This window comes from Dama dama, chromosome 23, assembly GCF_033118175.1.
Source record: "Dama dama isolate Ldn47 chromosome 23, ASM3311817v1, whole genome shotgun sequence".
NCBI lineage: Eukaryota > Metazoa > Chordata > Mammalia > Artiodactyla > Cervidae > Dama > Dama dama.
Genome location: NC_083703.1, coordinates 17,946,770 through 17,968,167, shown reverse-complemented (window position 1 = coordinate 17,968,167; position 21,398 = coordinate 17,946,770). Strand labels below are relative to the sequence as shown.

At 39.9% G+C, this 21,398-nt stretch overlaps 1 protein-coding gene across 1 annotated transcript in view; it reads left to right on the top strand.

The window, feature by feature from the left end:
- Positions 1-12,278: 12,278 nt before the first annotated feature.
- Positions 12,279-21,398, top strand: part of UPF2 (UPF2 regulator of nonsense mediated mRNA decay) — a 90,549-nt gene continuing 81,429 nt past the window's right edge. The window contains exons 1-3 of the mRNA XM_061126074.1: positions 12,279-12,392; positions 17,393-17,772; positions 20,414-21,193. Coding sequence (XP_060982057.1) covers positions 17,411-17,772; positions 20,414-21,193 — 1,142 coding nt within the window. The 5' untranslated portion in view covers positions 12,279-12,392; positions 17,393-17,410. The remainder of the gene's footprint in view (positions 12,393-17,392; positions 17,773-20,413; positions 21,194-21,398) is intronic.

Here is a 21,398-nt window from a genome sequence, read left to right as displayed (position 1 = left end):
CAAATGTGGGGGAAGGGAGTATATGAGAAAGCTTTGTACCTTCCTCTCAATTTACTGTGAAGTTAAAACTGCTCTTAAAAAAAAAAGCCTCAAAAAAAAAAAAGAAAAATTAGATGGCTACATGCATGCATGAATGAATGAAAACAAATTGTGTGGTTAATTCAGGAGTCAATGGAGTTTTAAAAAAGTGTTTATGAAAAAGAAGACTTTAGGCCAGATTTAAAGTCTGAAACATGTCATACTTAGAAAATATATTTGTTTAACCATATGTATAGAAAATGTAAGGCAGGGAATTCCCTGGATGTCCAGTGATTAGGACTTGGGGCTTCCACTGCAGGGTTCCCAGTTTCAATTCCTGGTGGGGGAACTAGATCTCGCATGCTGCATAGCATGGCCAAAACAAAAACAAAATGTAATGTTAAAATAATAATGCTTATCATCCTACTGGCTATCTATTGTTGCATAAGACATTACCTCACAACTAAATGGCTTGAAATGACAAACCTGTATCACCTTGCAGTTTTTGTAGGTCAGTATTCCAGACACAGCTTGGCTTAGGACCTCAGGCTCAAGATTGCTCCAAGGTTGCAGTCAGGCTGCAGGCTGAGATTATGATCTCACCTGAAAGCTCAAGCAGGGGAGAATCAACTTTCATTCCATTCATTTATTTGTTGGCAGGGCTGAGTCCCTCACTGGCTACTGGCCAGAAGCCTTCCTTGATTCTCTGTTCTGTGGGTCTCTCCAAGGGTAGCTTTCAACATGGCAGCCAACTGCCCTTAGGGAGTGGGCATGGGTGGGAGTAGGGTAGGATGGGGGAGATGAATCAGTATTTTTGAAAACTAATATTAGTTGTAACATCCTGTCACCTCTGCTGTATTATACTCACTAGACTAAATGCAGTCTACACTCAGAGGGAGAACATTACACAAGGGCATGACGATCAGGAGAAAGGGATCCTTGAGAACCATTTTAGAGATCACCTACGGTACCTCCATGACCGTTTATAGGAAGCTTTGACTCAAGTATACGCAGTGTTTATCCTTGGCCTATCAATCATGTAACTCTCAAGTAACTCTTGCACAGACTACTGTGACACTCTGCCCGAAGGATTAGAACTGTGGTTGTGTGTGTTAGTCACTCAGTTGTGTCTGACTCTTTATGACCCCATAGACTGTAACCCACCAGGTTCCTCTGTCCATGGGATTGTACAGGCAAGAATACTGGAGTGGGTTGCCATTTCCTCTTCTAGATGCTGCATAAATAGTTCTGATGATAAAACATACCATATCATTTCAAAGAACTATAGTTACAAGCTTATTGTTTTTTCAATTAATTTCTTTAATTGGATGCTAATTACTTTACAATATTGTGGTGATTTTTGCCATACGTCAACATGAATCAGCCACTGGTGCACATGTGTCCCCCATCCAGAATCCCCCCTTCCCACTTCCCTCCCCACCCTCTCCCTCTGGGTTGTCCCAGAGCACTGGCTTTGAGTGCCCTGCTTCATGCATCAAACTTGCACTGGTCATCTATTTTACATATTGTGATATACATGTTTCGATGACCAGCTTATTATTATTATCATTAAACTGATATTAAATCTTGGGTATGAGAACATTAAAACAAAGTGACATCCCTATTTAAATGAGTCTTCCCTTCAACTGGAAGAAAGAGGGTAAAACACAACAGAATGGCTGTTTCTACAGCTTCTGTGGGGAAAATGTAGGTGAGTATAATGTATATGGTATCCTGTGTAAAGTGTAGAAACTTCCAGAAGAAAAATAAGCTAGAAATGACACTCACTCCTTTCCCTTCCCCTTAGCAACTGGCACAAGAAGTGAGGTGATGCCAGAGGACTCCCTGAGTAATACCTTTTTTTTTCTAGCTATATTTCTCAATGTGACGGTATTGTCCTGGTTTAGGAAGGTAGCCACTTCTGAATGCTTAAATACTTGGAAGCTGTGACAAAGTGTGTTGCCAAAATTAAATTAAAATAATGAAGTTAGGGATCATAAAGTCTAATGTACTCATTTTTAAAAAGAAGTATCTGAACTACAGACAAGTTACAAACAATTTGCCCTAGTTCCATGGACATTAGCAGGGCTCTAAGACCGGACCTAATCCTAAAGGAGATCAGTCCTGGGTGTTCATTGGAAGGACTGATGTTGAAGCTGAAACTCCAATACTTTGGCCACCTGATGCGAAGAGCTGACTCATTGGAAAAGACCCTGATGCTGGGAAAGATTGAGGGCAGGAGGAGAAGGGGATGACAGAGGATGAGATGGCTGGATGGCATCACCAACTCGATGGGCATGAGTTTGAGTAAGCTCCGGGAGTTGGTGATGCACAGGGAGGCCTGGCGTGCTGCGGTTCATGGGGTCGCAAAGAGTCAGACACGACTGAGCGACTGAACTGAACTGAACTGAACTGAAGACCAGATCCAGTTCTCTTCCCTTTGCATTTTGCTTTCATGGATATGGATTTATCGGCACTATGGACTGACCCAGGCAGAGATTCTTGTTTTAGTCTATGTGTTGGTTGGTCTTGTTAGGACTAAATTATAAAATTATGTCTTTTCTTATTCTATACTCTGTGTAAAACGGCCATCTGTATTAACCTGTGTATGGTATTGTACACAGTTGTGTAAGGTAGAGAAAACACGCTAGAAAAGGAGGAAATATTAAATAAGGCTGTGAACTTTAGAATCAGATGGTCCAGAATGGAGGTTCTATTTAGTAGCTGTATCATACTGGGCACATTATTAAACTATGTTAAGTCCTAGTTTTGCCATTTATAAAAACAAGAAAAACAGTAACTACCAAATAGAAACATTAGGTGGATAAATGCCTGATACACATTAAGAAAGAGGTGTCTATCTTTCCATTCATCCATTCAAAAGTAATTCAAGTTTTTAACCTCCCAGTGTTAAAAATTTGAATTACTTTTAATGGAAATCACGAAAAGGGAAATGGAATCCTATATTTGGATTGTTAAGATTTACTATTGTTTTTGCCTGAATGCTTTAGTTGTGTCCAACTCTTTGTGACCCTAAGGACTGTAGCCTGCCAGGCTTCTCTGTCATTGGAATTTTCCAGGCAAGAATACTGGAGTCAGTTGCCATTTTCTCCTCCAGGGGATCTTCCCGATCCAGGGATTGAACCCATATCTCCTGCATTGGCCGGCAGATTCTTTTACTGCTGAGCCACCTGAAAATGAAATTTCAGTCTTTAAAATATTCTGTTCTTTTCACTCTAGTTTAATTGTACACATTCCTGCATAAGTACACAGGTTTTTCTGTCTCTTCCAAGAAAAAGTTTTATGGAAAGGAAAATTCTTTCTCTCTACCCTTTTAGATTTAGCACCTGGGGTGTATGAACTAAACTGACAACAGATTAATACAGGGAAAAAAGTATATAAATTTAATTGATGCTTTTAATTTTGCATGAATGGGGCTACACAAAAAAGAAGTGAAAGCCCACTGAAGCAGTTAGACTCAGAAACTTATACATCGTTTTAACAAAGGGTGACTAGAGAAAAAAAGGGGTGAACTTCTGGGGCAGAAAATTGTAGGAAGGCAAATACATGAAGTAAGCAATGGAACTAATATAAGATGTATTACCTGTATAAACTATATGTAGGCGTTATTTTCCAATGCAGAGTCGGACACGGCTGAGCGACTGAACTGAACTGAACTGAATGGTTATTTTAATAAGGTTTGTTTGTGTAGATTCATCTTCATGTTGGCTTTTCATCTTTAGAGCCATAAATCTCCCAGGGAGGATATTTATGGCAGACTCCATTTCTCAACAGTTTCTGCTTTTAGTCAGATAAAGGGAGCTCCAAGAAGTTTTCTTTCTTCATCTGTTGACTCTTAATTGCCTTCAGCTCAAAATAATCCATAGGCCAAAGTCTAGGCATATGTCGAGGTGGTATATTCTAATCCTTTTCATATTCATTCATTTTTTAAAAAAATATTGGAGTATAGTTGATTTATAATGTTATATTCATTTACTTTTATTTCTTCTCTCAAAATGTGATTGTGGCCCCAGGACACAAAGATAAATATGATACAAATCATAGTCTCAAGGAGCTCACAGTCTTAATGGGAAAGCAAATACAAACAAATGACTTCAATATAATATAATGAATGTTGGAATTGAGTTGTTCAGAGACTACTATGGGAACCCAAGTAGGGACAGAGACTTAATCCAACATATGTAGGGTGGTGGGGATGAAGAATGCCTTTAGCGACTAGGCTGAAAACATTCATGGGAGAAAGTATTCTAGGCAAAGTCATGATATGCGCACCAAGGGAAGAGGAGGCTCAGCTCACGTGCTGTGCTGTGCTAAGCTGCTTCAGTGGTGTCTGACTCCGTGAAACTATGGACTGCAGCCCGCCAGGCTCCTCTGCCCATGGGGTTCTCCAGGCAAGAACACTGGAGTATGTTGACACACCCAACTCTCCTCCACAGGATCTTCCCAACCCAGGAATCGAACCTCTGTCTCCTGCATTGGCAGATGGATTCTTTACCATCTAGCGCTACCTGGGAAGCCTGGTTCAGTACATGCAACTTATTAACTACAGCTAGAACTCAGACCTGTGCAGAATCAGCCAGAAACTAGATATACAGGCAAGAGCTATGAAGATCTCCTGCTAAAGACTGAATTTTACCCTCTGAGTCAGTGGTTTCCAAAGTCACTTGGAGATATGCAAAATGATCTATTCAGGCAAAAATATTAGAACTTCTAACTAGGGGTGTGTACTATTATGTACAAATTTAGGTAGTAATACATATACACACAATTTATATCTAAGTAAATAGACATGACTTTGGAGTGTATGCCCTCCTCCCCTCCCCATGGGATTGTGACCAGAAAAGTTTGGAGACTATTGCCATTAAAGGGTGTTTTGCACAGGAGTTAAACAGTTAGATTTGTGCTTGAGATGATGCTAAGGTCAGGAGGGGACAAAATTAAAAGTAAGTAGGTAGAAGAATTAACATTGTTGCCAATGTTGAATTGATGTTGGTCTCAACTAAGGTTGTGGCAGAGGGATACAGAGGTAGACCGAGGTAAGATCTTTTTTAAAATTTTATTCATTTATTAATTTTGGCCCTGCTGAGCGCAGCTTGTGGATCTTAGTTCCCCAACCAAGTATTGAACTCTGGCCAAGGCAGTGAAAATATTCTAACCACGAGACTAGAGAACTCCCAAGGCAAGATCTTTTTAAGACACACCAATTTTGGGCTTTACTGGTGGTTCAGTAGTAAAGAATCTGCTTACCAATGCAGGAGACACAAGTTTGATCCCTGGTCTGGGAAGATCCCACATGCCATAGAGCAACTAAGCCCGTATGCCACGACTACTGAGCCTGTGTGCCCTAGACTGTGCTCCACATGAGAAGCCACCACAAAAAGTAGCCTGGGTACAGTAACTAGAGAGTAGCCCCTGCTGGCCACAACTAGAGAAAAGCCTTCGCAGCAATGAAGACCCAGCACAGCCAAAAATAAATAAATAAATACAATTTAAAAAGAAAAAGAAAAAAAAAAAAGACACTGATTGCATTTGGATAAGAGATGATGAAGGACAAAGAAACTATTGGGGAGGAATAACTTTTCCTCTATCCTCTTATGGAATGCTGGGCTGGATGAAGCACAGGCAGGAATCAAGATTGCCAGAAGAAATATCAATAATCTCAGATATGCGGATGACACCACCCTTATGGCAAAAAGTGAAGAAGACCTAAAGAGCCTCTTGATGAAAGTGAAAGAGGAGAGTGAAAAAGTTGGCTTAAAGCTCAACATTCAGAAAACTAAGATCTTGGCATCCAGTCCCATCACTTCTTGGGAAATAGATGGGGAAACAGTGGAAACAGTGGCAGACTTTATTTCCTTGGGCTCCAAAATCACTGCAGATGGTGACTGCAGCCATGAAATTAAAAGATGCTCACTCCTTGGCAGGAAAGTTATGACCAACCTAGACAGCATATTAAAAAAGCAGAGATATTACTTTGCCAACAAAGGTTCGTCTAGTCAAGGCTATGTTTTTTCCAGTAGTCACAGATGGATATGAGAGTTGGACTATAAAGAAAGCCGAGCACGGAAGAATTGATGCTTTTGAACTGTGGTGTTGGAGAAGACTCTTGAGAGTCCCTTGGACTGCAAGGAGATCCAACCAGTCCATCCTAAAGGACATCAGTTCTGGGTGTTCGTTGGAAGGACTGATGTTGAAACTCCAATACTTTGGTCACCTGATGCAGAGAACTGACTCATTGGAAAAGACCCTGATGCTGGGAAAGATTGAGGGCGGGAGAAGGGGAGGACAGAGGATGAGATGGTTGGATGGCATCACCGACTCAATGGACATGAGTTTGGGTAAACTCCTGGAGTTGGTGAGGGACAGGGAGGCCTGGTGTGCTGCAGTCCATGGGGTTGCAGAGTTGGACACGACTGAGCAACTGAGTTGAACTGAATTTATGTTCTTAATTGAGACTGTGCAGATTAAACTAACAAAAGATAGATTATTAGGAGAAAAAGGAATTTTCACTTATATTTATGAGTTCACAGAAAGTGAAACACAAAGCAGTTAGACTCTGGGCTTAGGTACCATTCTAACAGAGGAAGGGGAGCTTGGTTCTCCAGGGATGACAAAGTTGTGTTAAGTCACTAGAAAATATATGGGGGAACTAATGGAAGATAAGGATTATTTTAGTAATGTTTTTTTTTGTTGTTGTTGTTATTATTATTTTGTTTATGTAAACCCATCTGGGTGTTGTCTCTCCATCTCTGGTGACAGTTCTTGATGCTGGGGTTGAGGGTTGGGGGATACACTTTCACAAAGGGAAATCCATGCTCTGCTTTTAGGCAGTTAAGCATAGTTCTAGAGAACTCTTTCTGAATATGTTGATTCTCAGTTGCCTTCCTGGTGGCTCAGACGGAATCTGCCTGCAATGCAGGAGACCCAGTTTCAATCCTTGAGTCAGGGAAGATCCCCTGGAAAGGGGAATGGGAACCCACTCCAGTATTCTTGCCTGGAAAATCCCATGGACAGAGGAGCCTAGTGGGTTACAGTCCATGGGATCATAAAGAGTCAGAAAAGACTGAGCGACTAACACTTTCACTTTCAGAACAATCCTTAGGATAAACTAGCACATTTTGGTGTGGCCTATCTGGTCCCCTTTAGCATCATTAACTGAAAGAATAAAAACAGAAAAAGAAACAGGTGGGATTGGAGGCCAATATTAAGTTCAATTTTGGACATTTTAGGTTTGAAGTGTATGTGGTGTATTTCATCACAGTTATCTCACAGCAAAGACTTAGAAATATAAGTCAGGAATTAAAGAACTGAGATCAATTAGATGACATAGGGTTAGTTTTCTCACCACTTACTTACCCATTAGTTTCCCCAAAGAATACTGAGGATGGTTATTCTACTGGGCAATAAAGTGAAACCAGAATTAGAGATATTTACACACCTCTGTCTTTATCGTTTACAGTAGGGGAGAACACAATTTCTTTTTTCTTCTCTTAGTCTTATTGGGGTATAATTGACAAAATTGTAAGAAATGTAAAATGTAAACTGAGGTGATTTGACATTTCCCCTTTCTTTTTTATCTTCCTTTTTAGTTTCTTAGCAGGATACATAATGTTGGAGTAAAAGGTTCCTGGTGCACCAGTTGCATACCAGTGGGAGGGCAAAGAAAAAACTGCAAAGCCATTCAGACGATAGTGTTTATTGTTAGCAAAATGATTCAGTAATAGCTAACACTCAAAGAGCATAAACTATGAACACTGTGTTAAGTGCTTTTATTTAAATCACCTCAATTACTATTCACAAAACCCTAGAAAAAAGTACTGCTATTATCACAATTTTCAAGAATAAAAAGCTGTGAAGTTTCAATAGCTAGTAAATACCGGGACTAGAATTTGGATTTACGTAGTCTGATTTCACGGAGAAGGCAATCGCACCCCACTCCAGTACTCTTGCCTGGAAAATCCCATGGACGGAGGAGCCTGGTAGGCTGCAGTCCATGGGGTCGCGAAGAGTCGGACATGACTGAGCGACTCCACTTTCACTTTTCACTTTTCTGCATTGGAGAAGGAAATGGCAACCCACTCCAGTGTTCTTGCCTGGAGAATCCCAGGGATGGGGTCGCACAGAGTCGGACACGACTGAAGTGACTTAGCAGGAGCAGTCTGATTTCAGAGATGCTACAGTGTTTCCGGTTTCCCACCCTAGCTTCCAAACCAGTTATCTTCCAAGAACTTTGACCCTGTTGGGCTTGCTTCTTCTGTCTACACTTCCTGCTATGGTAACTCTTCAGAACCACTTTCTGATGTCTTTGTCTGTCCCCATTGACTCACTCAAGGTCTGGTTCTTTTGTCAGTTTTCTTTGCAACCTGTACTCCTATCAATCTGTTAACCCCATCCATACTCACATATAAACATTTCCCTTTAACTTGCCTCCAAATCCAGTGTAGATCCTACAATCCTTCATTATAATTGTTCTTTTGCAAACATCCACGATACCTGTAGTTGTCTCTCTGCCATTAGTCTCATGGGGCGGGGGGGGGGGGGGGGGGGCGAGGCGGGGGGAGGCAAGCTGATTAAATCTAACTGTCCATTTATTCTGGGGATATTGGCAAATGTAGGCTGGATGGTTTTAAACTCATGACCACATGGTGCTCGAGAAGACTCTTGAGAGTTCCTTGGACAGCAAGGAGATCAAACCAGTCAATCCTAAAGGAAATCAACCCTGAATATTCATAGGAAGGACTGATGCTGAAGCTCCAATACTTTGGCCACCTGATTTGATGAGCTGACTCATTGGAAAAGCCCCTTCTTCTATCAAAGACACTCTTCCCATTTGTACTTTATCTTTAATTTTTTGACTGTGCCACACAGTATATAAGATCCCAGTTCCCTGAGCAATGATCGAACCTGTGCCCCCTGCAGTGGAAGCTTGGAGTCTTAACCACTGGACCACCAGGGAAGTCCCTCCACTTGTACTTTAGATGCTATTCCATCACAGTGATTTTCCTCCTTTGCTATCTTTTTTCTCCCTCTTGCAACCCCAGTATTTCCCTATTAGATCATTCCTATTAATAAACATTCTCTGTATTTTTCATTAAAAAATACAAAAACAACATAAAAGATACACAAACAAAATCCTCCCTGACTTCACATTCTCCATAGTTCATTTTCTACCAATCTTCAGAGTAAAATGCCTCAAATACTTGTCTTCACTTTTTTCATCTGCAATTTCAGTTCAGTTCAGTTGCTCAGTTGTGTCTGACTCTTTGAGACCGAATTTAGTCAACTATTCCAATCCATGCCCACTACTTCACTGATCTGGTTCTGAAAAACTCAAGTGTTGAGCCCCACAGTGTCAATCCAATGGGTTCTTTCCTGCCTGATGTTACCTGTTCTCTCAGTAACATTTGAAATATTTAGCCACTTCTTTTCTAGGCTTTTACAAAGCTATACATTCCAGCTTTCCCCTCTCTGCTCTGTCTCCTTTTCAGGGACTTTAAAGTCTATATTTGGAAGTTTTTCAGGGCTTAGTCCTGGACCTTCTTCTCTTATCACATTTTCTTTGATCTCATTTTTTCTTACGACTTTATGTATGTGTGCATTTATTGGCCACACAGTACAGCATGCGGGATCTTAGTTCCCCGACCAGGGACTGAACCTGGTCGAGAAAGTGCAGTCCTAACTAGACCACCAGGGAAATTCCCTGTTTTTTTCATGTGGTATAGTTATGTCAAGTGAAGCAGGCAAAAGGAGAAAAATGGACGTTTCTGAGAATTTTCTGAAATACTTAAATAAACACCGAAAAACTTAATTTAGCTTCAAGAAATAGTGAAGTTTTGAGTCATCACAATGCAAAAATGATGGCTTCTTCAAAGCAACGTATTCCCTGAAGGTAAGATTCAATGACATCCCCACATCAGAGGGTTTTTGGTGGTTTGCCTGACATGCTCCTTTGGAAAGAAAACGATTGGCAGCATTTTCAGTCTATGTAAAAATGTGCATTAAGGCAGTGGGATACAGCAAAGAGAGCTTGGGTTTTTGCAGTTAAGAGTTCAGTATGATAGTAGAGAATATATTTACTAGTTTTTTTATCTTTAATAAATTAATCTTTTGTGATTCAGTTTCTATAAAATTCAGAATACTTACCTACAGGATTATTGTGATTATTAAAATAACAAATGTAAAATAGCAAATACTCTCTTCTTTTTTCATCCCCGTACTCACATGGTTTCTTTTTAATACCTGAATTCTTTTTAACACCTGATGACAAACAAAGGATTGAGAAGGATTTACTGATCAACAGCACATGTGAATCTTCTTAAGGTAATCAGACAAAATGCAAAAAACTTCAAGAACTTGGTGGCTTGGTGTTTTAGGACTGTTCTCTCATAATGGCTCATCAATGATACAAAAGCAGTATTTGTCTGTCTTTCTCTTTCACTGTCCTTTAAAGGTGGGCCTATCGGTAGGGTTTTTTTTTTTTTTTTTTAAGTACAAGAAGCATCAATGCTAAGATAAATGGTCTAAGTGTAAGCAACCCATGTCCACCAACAGATGAATGGATAAAGATGTCACACATACACACTCAAGCATAAAAAAGAAGGAAACTTTGCCATTTGCAACAACACGATGACCTTGAAGCATTTTGTGCTTAGTGAAGGAAGTCAGACAGAGAAGTACAAATACTGTATATTATCACTCATGTGAGATCTAAAAAAAGAAAAGAAACTAGTAAATATAAAAGAAACAGACTCAGATACAGAGAACAAATCCATGGTTACCAATAGAGAGCTGGCAGGGGAAGGGGAAACAGGTAGAGGTTAAGAGATATAAATTCTATGTACAATAAATAAGTTACAAGGATCTAATATACAGCTCAGGGAATATAGCCAATATTGTGAATCACTATAAATAAAAATTGTGAACCACTATGTTGTACACCTGAATCTTATATAAGATTGTAAATCAAATACACAATTTTAAAAAAGAACGGTAAGTAAAAACAGTAAATTGAGACAAATGTACAAAAGCTGAACACAAGTGAACTTAGATACGCGTCAAGGATTTGAGGTGGCTAGTAGCTTACTTTGTAGGCGGAGCACCGCACGTAAAAACAAGAATGAAGACCAGCTCTGCACCTCTGTTCCTTTGGCTCCTGACCAGCCAAAGCCGACAGTACTTAACACCCAGATAGATTCTGTTGGCAAACCTCACACTTTTTCGATAAATATTAGAGGCCTGATGCACGAATTCATCAATTTAAGAGAAAATGAGTTTAGATAAGCTGGGCCATTAAAAAAAAAAGACTCGGTTCCAAATTTACAAGGAATGGCAAGACTGGCCAATTTTTTAACCTGGGGATTTCATTCAGTAATTCGGGGAGATGATGCTACTGTAAAAAAACTTCCTGGCTCCAACTGGGTACTTTCTAAGACCTGTATGAGCAAAGCCTTGATCCTTCTTCAGCCGTGGGGTACTTACAGATTGAACAGCTAAAACTGCTTCTGGAAGTTCCCCCACGGGACTTTCTTAAATCTAGATCCGTCCCTTAACAACCTGTACCTTCCTCACCATACATATTCTTAGCTTCTCCAGTTTTCAGCTTCCTAAATCCTCAACCTCACCCCACGAATTAGTCCAATCAAACTCTGCCTTCTTAGACTCTTCCTTATATACACTCCAGGAAACTCCCCTGAGAAACACGTGGCTAAATTTGTCCTTAATGGCGCTCCGTAATTCGCCTACTCCTCCACCGCCCTTCCTCACCTCCTGTTAGCTCCGCCTCTCCCCATTCTCGCTTTCCCCCTCCGGCCTCCCGCCCCCAGTGCCTGCGCTTGCGCACCTCCAATTCAGGCGCTTTCCCTTTCCTGGCGACCAATCCACTTCCTGCCTTCGGTCCTCCGAACACTCCTCCCCTCCGCTGAGGTCCTGGCTGGAGGTGCAGGTTATGGCTGCCCTGCGAATTGCCTGTGTGAAAAATTAGCTCCTCTCCTTGAGTTGGGTAGCTTGAAGCCGCCGCTCTGTGTGTGGCACCTATCTGAGCATTCACGCGCGATCCTTCGCCCCGGAGCTAAGCTAAGAGCGAGGGAATGCCGGCGGAAGGGAAGGCCGGACTGTTTTCTACCTGGCAATAGTGGGGACAGCTGCTTCCTTTCCGCCGTCCTCCGCCCCGCCCCCACTCGCAGCCCGGCCGCGCTGGTGAGTGGCGGACAGGAGGGCCGCGGGCGGAGGGAGGAGGGGGAGGTGAGGGAAGGCGGGCCCTCGGCTGCGAGCTAGGTGGGGGGAGGGGAGGGGAGAGCCCGAGCGCTGGAGTTGGTGCTGGGAAACCCGGGGCTAATGTTGACAACAGGCTCGAGGTGAGTCCCGGGGAACCTCCTTCCCCTCAGCTCCAACGACCAGGAGGGAGCGGGGCTGGGGGGGCACCGGCCTGGACTCCTACTCCCCCGGGGACCGTGAGGCGACTCGGCACCCCAGCGCTCCGGGGACGGCGAGCAGGAGACGGACCGCGGGTCCGGCGTCGTTCTCCTCAGACCCCTCTCCTCAGGAGGCTCCCTTCAACGCGGGAGGGAGGCAGGAGAGGCTGTCGAGGGGGTGCCTGCTCCATATGCCCGGGGTGGGCCTCGGGGCCGGAGGCGGGGAGCCCGCCGTGGCGGGGTGAAGAGGTTTGGGGGTGTGGAGGAGAGCGAGGGGAGGCTGGGGAGAGCTCTTGGGGAGCCGGGAGGGAAGCGAGGGCGAGGAAACGGGGAGGGTGTGTGTGGGAGGATGTGGAGCCGGGAGACCGGCCGGAGCGTGTCGGGCTCCGGCGGTGAGAGTGTGTGGGGTGCGAAGTTAGGGCTGGGGCAGGGACGGTCCGCGAAGGTGACCGTGGACCCCGGTGGGAAGGGGAGTTGTGGCGAGGAAGCGAGCGGAGCTGAGGCGTGTGGAGCGAGAGCAGGGGGTTGTGGGAGAAGAGGGTGAAGAGGACGGGGTTCGGTGGATCGGAGAGTGGTGGGCAGGCTTTCCTGGGTGGACTTCTTTTTCGTCCCATGGGCTGAGGAGTCTTCACTTTGCCTTCATCCCGGGCTTCCCGGTCCTCCTGTTGAACTAAAGAGGCGAGCGCGGGGTGTTTGGTTGGCGGAGCAGAGCCAGCTTATAAGCTTGAGGGGACAGTCTGGACCGGACCGTCGGCTCTCCTGCTCTTTTAGGACTTGCACGCAGTGATGCATCAGACCTGAGGAAAACTCTCCCTCACTTTTCCCCTTTAGCAGAGTTATTAAGTGTTTAGAAGAACTGTACCACTCATCAAGAAGACCATTTTTGAATTCTGGTGGAATTTGTAAAAACTTTGAATGAGTCCTTTATACTGAGGACGTTCTTTAAAGTCAGAGACTGGGAGGTAATGCCCTTGGGCTGTTCTGCCCTTAGAACATTTTAAATGAATAACCCAGAATGAAAAGATTAAATATCATTCTTTCACTCTGGAGCATTTTCAGAGCAGTCTCATTGTGATTTCATACATAATCCATATGATCCTTTGCGGAGAAATAGCTTTAAAGGGAAACACCCCTTTCTCTGCACTCTCCCAACAGACCGTCGGAAGTACCTGTTTTACTAGTAAAGTAGTTTTACTTTCTTCTGGAAGTTCAGGGTATATTTAGAAAACCAAAGAAAATATACAGCCCAAGGGCCAGGACACTATTTTGGGAGCTAGAAAGGTGGTTTTAAAGCATGGCTTCCTTTTAAGGACTGTGGGAATGTAATTATACTGGCTTGTAGGAGCTAATCATATTCCAATTAAAAAGATCACTAATTTTTATCTTACAGACTCTATTTAAAAGTTCTAGTTTTTATTTGAAAGACTTGAGGTAAAATATTAAACCATGAGTTTATTAAAATGTGAAATGCTAAAATTAGCATTTCACAATATAATTTTCATATTTGAAATTTGATGTGATACAAATACATACTTAATCTGAATTCTGTAGCTTGTATTTTTTACTTGGCTTTTAAAAAATATTTATTTGTTTGTACCGGGTCTTAGTTGGGACATGCAGGATCTTTAGCTGCACCATGTGGGATCTTTAGTTGCAGCATGTGGGACCTAGTTCCTTGACCAAGAATCCAACCCTAGCCCCCAGAGTCATAGCCGCTGGATCACCAGGGAAGTCCCTACTTGACTTTTTAAGTCTTAGGATATATAGGGGGAAAGAACACTGGACACAGAGTCTCAACCCAGTCACTAAGCTAGTTGTGTAGTCTTGGGCAGTTCACTCAGTGTAAAAACTGAGAATTGGAGTAGTTAAAATCTAGTACTCCTAACTCTAAAAAATTCTTATTTTAGGCTTAACTCTTCAGTTTTCTCTGTGAAAGAGAATAAGCGTTTGTCGAATGGCTCTCTCATGCTCTCTTCTAGACTTGAAGTTTGAGCAGTCTGTAAGAGAGGTAGCAGTATCTTCATCTTATTGATGGACTCAGAGAAGTTACATTGCACTGTTTCCATAGCTAGCAGGTTGTAGAGTTTGCAAACTTAAAAAAGTCTGAGTGACTTTAAAGCTCATATTATTTTCTCATGGTGCATTGCTACCTTAACATGAACCTTAAAATTTTCATCATATTTTTGTTCACTTAAATTTAGTTCCAGGTGTACTTTGGGTATATGTTTGTAGTATAAGGATGAAATGGTTCAAAGAAGGTACCACTGCCAAGACTTGAGGGACTTGTTGAGAATCTGTTTTTTCATGCTCTAGAGCAGAATCTAATTCATGAAAGACTGCTGCAGTTTGATATAAAAAGCATTTAAAAGTCTGTTGAATATATGAGTACTGTGGAAAATCACAAAAGTTTGGGGGGACTGTTGTGCTGATAAATGATGATCCTTTATAAATTTGTCAGATTCCAAGTATGTTTCTTAATGTTTTAACAGAACTTAGTGTCTAATTTTTGTCTTCATAAATGAAATAATATAAATTTTGGTACCATTCTTTTTTATATTCTGAGAACTGTTCTTTCCCGTATTAGCTGAAGTGTTGCATGTTGCTGCTTCACATCAGAAAGTACAAATTCTATATAAAACTTATTATTTTTTGCATATAATTGCAGATATCCCTAAGTAAGTTTATCTGATTACCTAGGAATTACCTGTCCCCATATCTTTTAGCTAGAATATGCCAAAAGTTAAAACATAATGTAAAAACTGCTTAACCATTATCAGGGACTCTTTCTACTCTGAGATATGTAATTCTGATTTGTGTAGTCAGCATCTCTTGTCAGGTTTTCCTGACAAGAATCCTCTTCAGGATTCTTAATAACTTTGGTTAAGCTCTGTCACTAGCTGTAGAAGCCTTGGTCAAGTTACTTGGTCAGGTCTCTTTTTACTAATTTATTAAATAGGGAAAATAAAACTTATCTACTGAAGATTTTATTATTAAATGAGATAATGTATGTAAAATGTTTACTTTGTGAGAAGTAGCTAATAGCTATTAGTATTCGCTCTTGAAAGTTTGCTTGCCTTAGGGCAGTCACTCAGTTTAGGGCAGTGGTGGGTATTTAATTGAAACTGCATGAGAAGTTGATACTACATTTTCCAGGTAATATAAATATTAACAATGTCTTCCCACATAAATAAGTAGTTATGCTCTTATTTTGATGAATGTTTAAACAGGATTAACAGCCCTTTTTTGTTCAAGTTCCACAAGTAGGGTTATCTGAAGCCTTTGGCTGTCATTGTCCAAAAAAATGCATAGAACATGGAAGTGGAGGAGAATAAGAGTAAAACAGAAAAGGGGAAGGAAGAGGTGGCTGAGATAAGATACAGACTATGCCATGTGCCTCCAAAAATCACTGAAAGTGCTTCAGTTGGCTTAGACTGTCTTTCTCTGGTAATATTTTATTAGAGGGCTGAAATAAATGCTTTGTGTTTATAAAATATTTATTACTGCAAATGTTTTATTTGCTAATATAGTTTTTATTGATGTAATTTAAAACGTATATTGAAAATACTTGAGTACCGTGTTTAGCTTAAAATAAAAAAAACCCTAGGTAGTTTAAGTAATTCTATACTTCTTAAATGGAAAGTATTTTGATTTTCTTGTGTACAACTTTCAAATGATTTAGGAGTTAAAACATGAAGTATTGTCCATAAAAGAAACGACATGAGAACACTGAGCTCTAAGTAGACATGTATTTTTAGAAAAGAAAATCATGAATTTTGCTGGAGAATACATTTTTTGTTCCAGAGTTTATTTCCAGTAAACTGTATGAAGCCTGTACTATAGACCAGTGGTCTCCAATAGAACTTTCTATAATGATGAAAATGCTCTATATCTGCACTGTCTGAGGCCGTACCCACTAGCGGCATGTGGAGTTGAGCACTTGGATTATGGATAGTGATGGAGAACTGAATTTCAGATTCTGTTTAATTAATTTACAGTGTAAGTAGCCACGTGTGGCTAGTGTGGTGGTTTTCAGCTGGTAGTGATTTTGCCCCCAGGGGAAATTTGGTGATGTCCGAGTAATTTTTGTTTTTTAAAACTGGGGCGATACTACTGGCATCTACTGTGTAGAAGGCGGATACTTCATTTACACTTTGTGCAATGCACACGGTAGCCTTCCCTCCTCCTACCAGAGAACTCTTGCCCACAATGTCAGTACTCTTGAGGCTGGAAAACCCTGGGCTGGTGGCTTTTATATTGGCAAATATAGAACAGAATATTTAACTTACGTATTATTTATAGTAATCATTATGTTTATAGACTAATTTTGACTACTAATACAGAGATGAAAGGTATAGTCTAGTTTGGGATAGTTAGCAGTTTTTGTGTTTGAAAGTTTGATACAGTTAGAGCAGTGAGATGAAATTTACTAGTCTTGTCCATTTTACTAGTTGCTTCATAGGAGGTAAGAGCTTGTTTATTCTCCCACTTAAATACTTGAATATTGTATGATGTAGTGTCACCAGCATTTCTTAATGGTTATGAAGTATGGTGGGTGAAACTGGTTGAAAATATTCTCACATAGTACTGAAGTACTTATGATTAAATGATATGTCATTTAATATCAGCTGTGAAGTTGATAGTGGTTGGATGTAATGGGTACATGGAGGTTCCTTATATTGTGCTCTCTACTTCTTGTAGAGACTTATTTCCTGACTAAAAAGTAAAAAGAAAAAAAGTGCTTAGACATAAGCATAACTAATAATGATAGAATATGGAATATGATCAGTGAATTATTTTATCACTGAAATAGTATTTGTTTTGTATGCATTTTATTTAATCTCACAGTTGCCAAGTTGCATTAATATGTTCCACTTAACAAAATAAGTGTCACATTACTAAAAAAAAAAAGTCACTGCGATTATAATGCTGACATTCTTTTACAGATTGTCTTGGGTAACATAATGCCAGCTGAGCGTAAAAAGCCAGCAAGTATGGAAGAAAAAGAATCTTTACTAAACAGCAAGGAAAAAGACTGCAGTGAAAGGCGGCCAGTGAGCAGCAGGGAGAAACCAAAAGAGGAGATCAAGCTTACCGTCAAGAAGGAGGTTATTAAGGTCCCTGAAGATAAGAAGAAGAAACTGGAAGAAGATAAAAGAAAAAAAGAAGACAAGGAACGAAAGAAAAAAGAAGAAGAAAAGGTGAAGGCAGAGGAGGAATTAAAGAAAAAAGAGGAAGAAGAAAAAAAGAAACATGAAGAAGAGGAGAGAAAGAAACAAGAAGAACAGGTGAAACGTCAGCAGGAAGAAGAGGCTGCCCAGTTGAAGTAAGAACATTTATTCTAACTATTGATGTGTAGAAATAGGAAGATTGGAATATTTTGGAAAAACAGTGATTATTTGAAATAAAATTTGCAAGGTGCAGTTGCTTGAGAGTTGAGAGTATCTTAATTCACTTGTTCTGTTAGTTTCACTGACTACAGGCATGCGTACAGTGCTTTAACTTTTGAAATTAAATAGTAACCTTTAAAAAGTTTTTTTTTGAGGTGGGGCAATTTGAGCTGTTTGTGGTTTTTAGAAAATCTTTTTTTCATGGTATAGTATGTCGTCTTTCTAAGTTGAAAATCTTTCTTTTTTGGCCATGCTGTGTGGCTGGCAGGATCTTAGTTCCCTGACCAGGGATTGAACCTGAGCCCTGGTGGTGAAAGTCCTAACTGCCAGGGAATTCCCGAAAATCTTCAGTTCTTAGTGGCTGCTGTTGCATTTCTTATATATGCCAAACTCTATATTTGTATCAGTACCTGTCTTTAAGGCAGTCCTAATGAAGTAAGCTTGTTTTGTGGATTAATAAAATGAAGCTTCAAGAGATTAAATGACTTGCCTAAGGTCACAGTAAATAGTAGAGCAGCTGATTTTTGAACCTAGTAGTAAAGCGCATCTGTCTGCAATGCTGAAGACCTGGGTTCGATCCCTGGGTGGGGAAGATCCCCTGGAGAAGGAAATGGTAACCCACTCCAGTACTCTTGCCTGGAAAATCCCATGGACAGAGGAGCCTGGTAGGCTCCATGGGGTCGCAAGGAGTCGGACACGACTGAGCAACTTTACCTTTACCTTACCTTAGGCTGACCTTAAAACCATTGTCTTTAAGTACAATTCCAAAATGCTTCCCTTTTTTATCTTTATCAAAATCTATTTGTAACCTTGTAAATCTGTGCAAGTGACATAATGAACTGGTGAAAAATGAGGTAGTCCTCTTAGGAAGACTACCAGGATGTAGCTGAAATGACAGTTGATGAATAGTGCATGAAACCTAATCCAATAATGCATGGGCTCTTCCCTTCATATATGTAATTTAAAAGCTGTTTGCAAATACGAATTTTTATGAATCTCTTGAACAGCTCAGTTACCTACTTACCAAAGTTCTTTAGTACCTCTGTTTTTAATGAGGAACTGGAGTCTTAGGTCTGAAAAGCAATAGCAATAGTTTTGGAATATTCAAAACTATGATTCTTGAGAGTTTCTTGCTTATTTTACTTAAAATAATTTGGAAGGATATTGCATTTCACCATTAACTTTTCTCTCACCCTTCCGATAACAAAGAGCTTAAAAAAAACAATAGTAACCAAAATGCCAACTTTTTATTTGGAAAAATTCAAGCATGTAAAAGATAGAATGGAATAAATTAGTACCCCTTCCCATCTACCCAGCATCTGCAGTTACCCTTTTTTTTCCTTGAGTATTCTAAAGCATCACATTATTTCACCTGTAAATAAATAAATATGTAAGTATAAATATTTTCATTTTGTGTGTATATATATATATACATTATATATCAAAGTATTTTTAATAAAGATCATATTTGAGTTTTTGAATGCATGTAAGTAATGAGTTATACTCTCTTAACAAGTATTCTCACTGCTAGTCTTGTTTTTGTGTGGCTGGGAGGCCTCCAAGAGATTCATGTCCCTGTTTTCAGTGATAGATGTAACTCTTTGTTAGCATATTGTGGAAATATAGCATATATTTGTTAGCATATATATAGCTAATATATAATATAGCGATAATAGCATATCGCTATTAGTGGAAAAATTGTAGAATTATAGAGTAACTCAGTAATGGTTATCTTAGAAAGATGAAAATCTGTTTTATTAGAAATATATATTTTAAAGTTACATATTTTGGTGTCTCAGAAACCTCAGATTATCCCCATTCTCCCACTCGTGCCCAAGTTATTTTACTACTTCTGCAGTTTAAACATGTCCCATCTTTTTAGTGGAAACATAAGTAGATTTGTTTTTAAATCTTCTCAGGGTAAACAAAGTCTGCTAACCTTTTATTAAAGTGCTTTTATCCTATCGTTTTTCTGGTTCCTAAATGAGCTTTTAATTATACTTGAATTTTAAGGCCTAAACTTTTATTAAGAAAGGTACTTTTATTAAGAGAGGTTTATTTAATGCTGAAGTATGGAAAAATGGTACCTAACTCAAAGCATTTTAATGTATTCTTTTGTAATTTTGTTCTTTAATTATTTTTTTGTGGATTTTTTTCCCTGTTTCCCCAGTGCTTTTATTTGGTTTAGGTTTTATATTTTCCCAAACATATTACTTTGTTTTTTTGTATTAAGAATCCTGTGTTTTATCCATTTATTTTTTTCAGCTTTATTGAGTTACAGTTGACAAGTAAAAAGTTATATTCATTTAGCTTGCCAGTTGGCAGAATGATTTTTAATCTAGTTATTAAAAATGCTCCACTCTGCCACTTTTGGTGTTATCAGTAGAATGAGTTCTCATTATCTTGTCATTAATCAGATGTCTTTAAAGTGATGAAAGGGCCTTTTGCATCTTTTGTTCCTCTTGGATTCTGTTGCTTTTCTAATTACTTTTTCATTGGCTTTCACTCTTATGGGATTCATCAGTTATGCTTCAAAATATACAAGGTATCTTACTTATTTGTTTGTTTTTTATATAGAGAGAAAGAGGAATCCCTTCAGCTTCATCAGGAAGCTTGGGAACGACATCAGTTAAGGAAAGAACTTCGTAGCAAAAACCAAAATGCTCCAGACAACCGACCAGAGGAAAATTTCTTTAGCCGACTAGATTCGAGTTTGAAGAAAAATACCGCTTTTGTCAAGAAACTAAAAACTATTACAGAACAACAGAGAGACTCCTTGTCCCATGATTTTAATGGCCTAAATTTAAGCAAATACATTGCAGAGGCTGTAGCTTCTATTGTGGAAGCAAAGCTAAAAATATCCGACGTGAATTGTGCTGTGCACTTATGCTCGCTCTTTCACCAGCGCTACGCCGACTTTGCCCCATCACTTCTTCAAGTTTGGAAAAAACATTTTGAAGCCAGGAAAGAAGAGAAAACACCTAACATTACCAAGTTAAGAACTGATTTGCGTTTCATTGCAGAATTGACAATAGTTGGGATTTTCACTGACAAGGAAGGTCTTTCCTTAATCTATGAACAGCTGAAAAATATTATTAATGCTGATCGAGAATCCCATACTCATGTTTCTGTGGTGATTAGTTTTTGTCGACATTGTGGAGATGATATTGCTGGACTTGTACCAAGGAAAGTAAAGAGTGCTGCAGAGAAGTTTAACTTGAGTTTTCCTCCTAGTGAGATAATTAGTCCAGAGAAACAGCAACCTTTCCAGAATCTTTTAAAAGAATACTTTACGTCTTTGACCAAACATCTGAAAAGGGACCACAGGGAGCTACAGAATACTGAGAGACAAAACAGGTGATTTTTCAAATGTTTCTCAGAATTGAGAATTTATTTTGGAGCTCATACTTTAAAAAATGTAAAGTCTTCATGCCACTGAAAGAACTTGTGGAAAAGGGCTTATTGCAGGTGTTTCTTAACATTCCAGGAAAATTTCACAGGGTAATAATAGTCTAAGTACTCATGTTTAAATGTGAGTCTTTGATAGATTTTGTTTCTGATT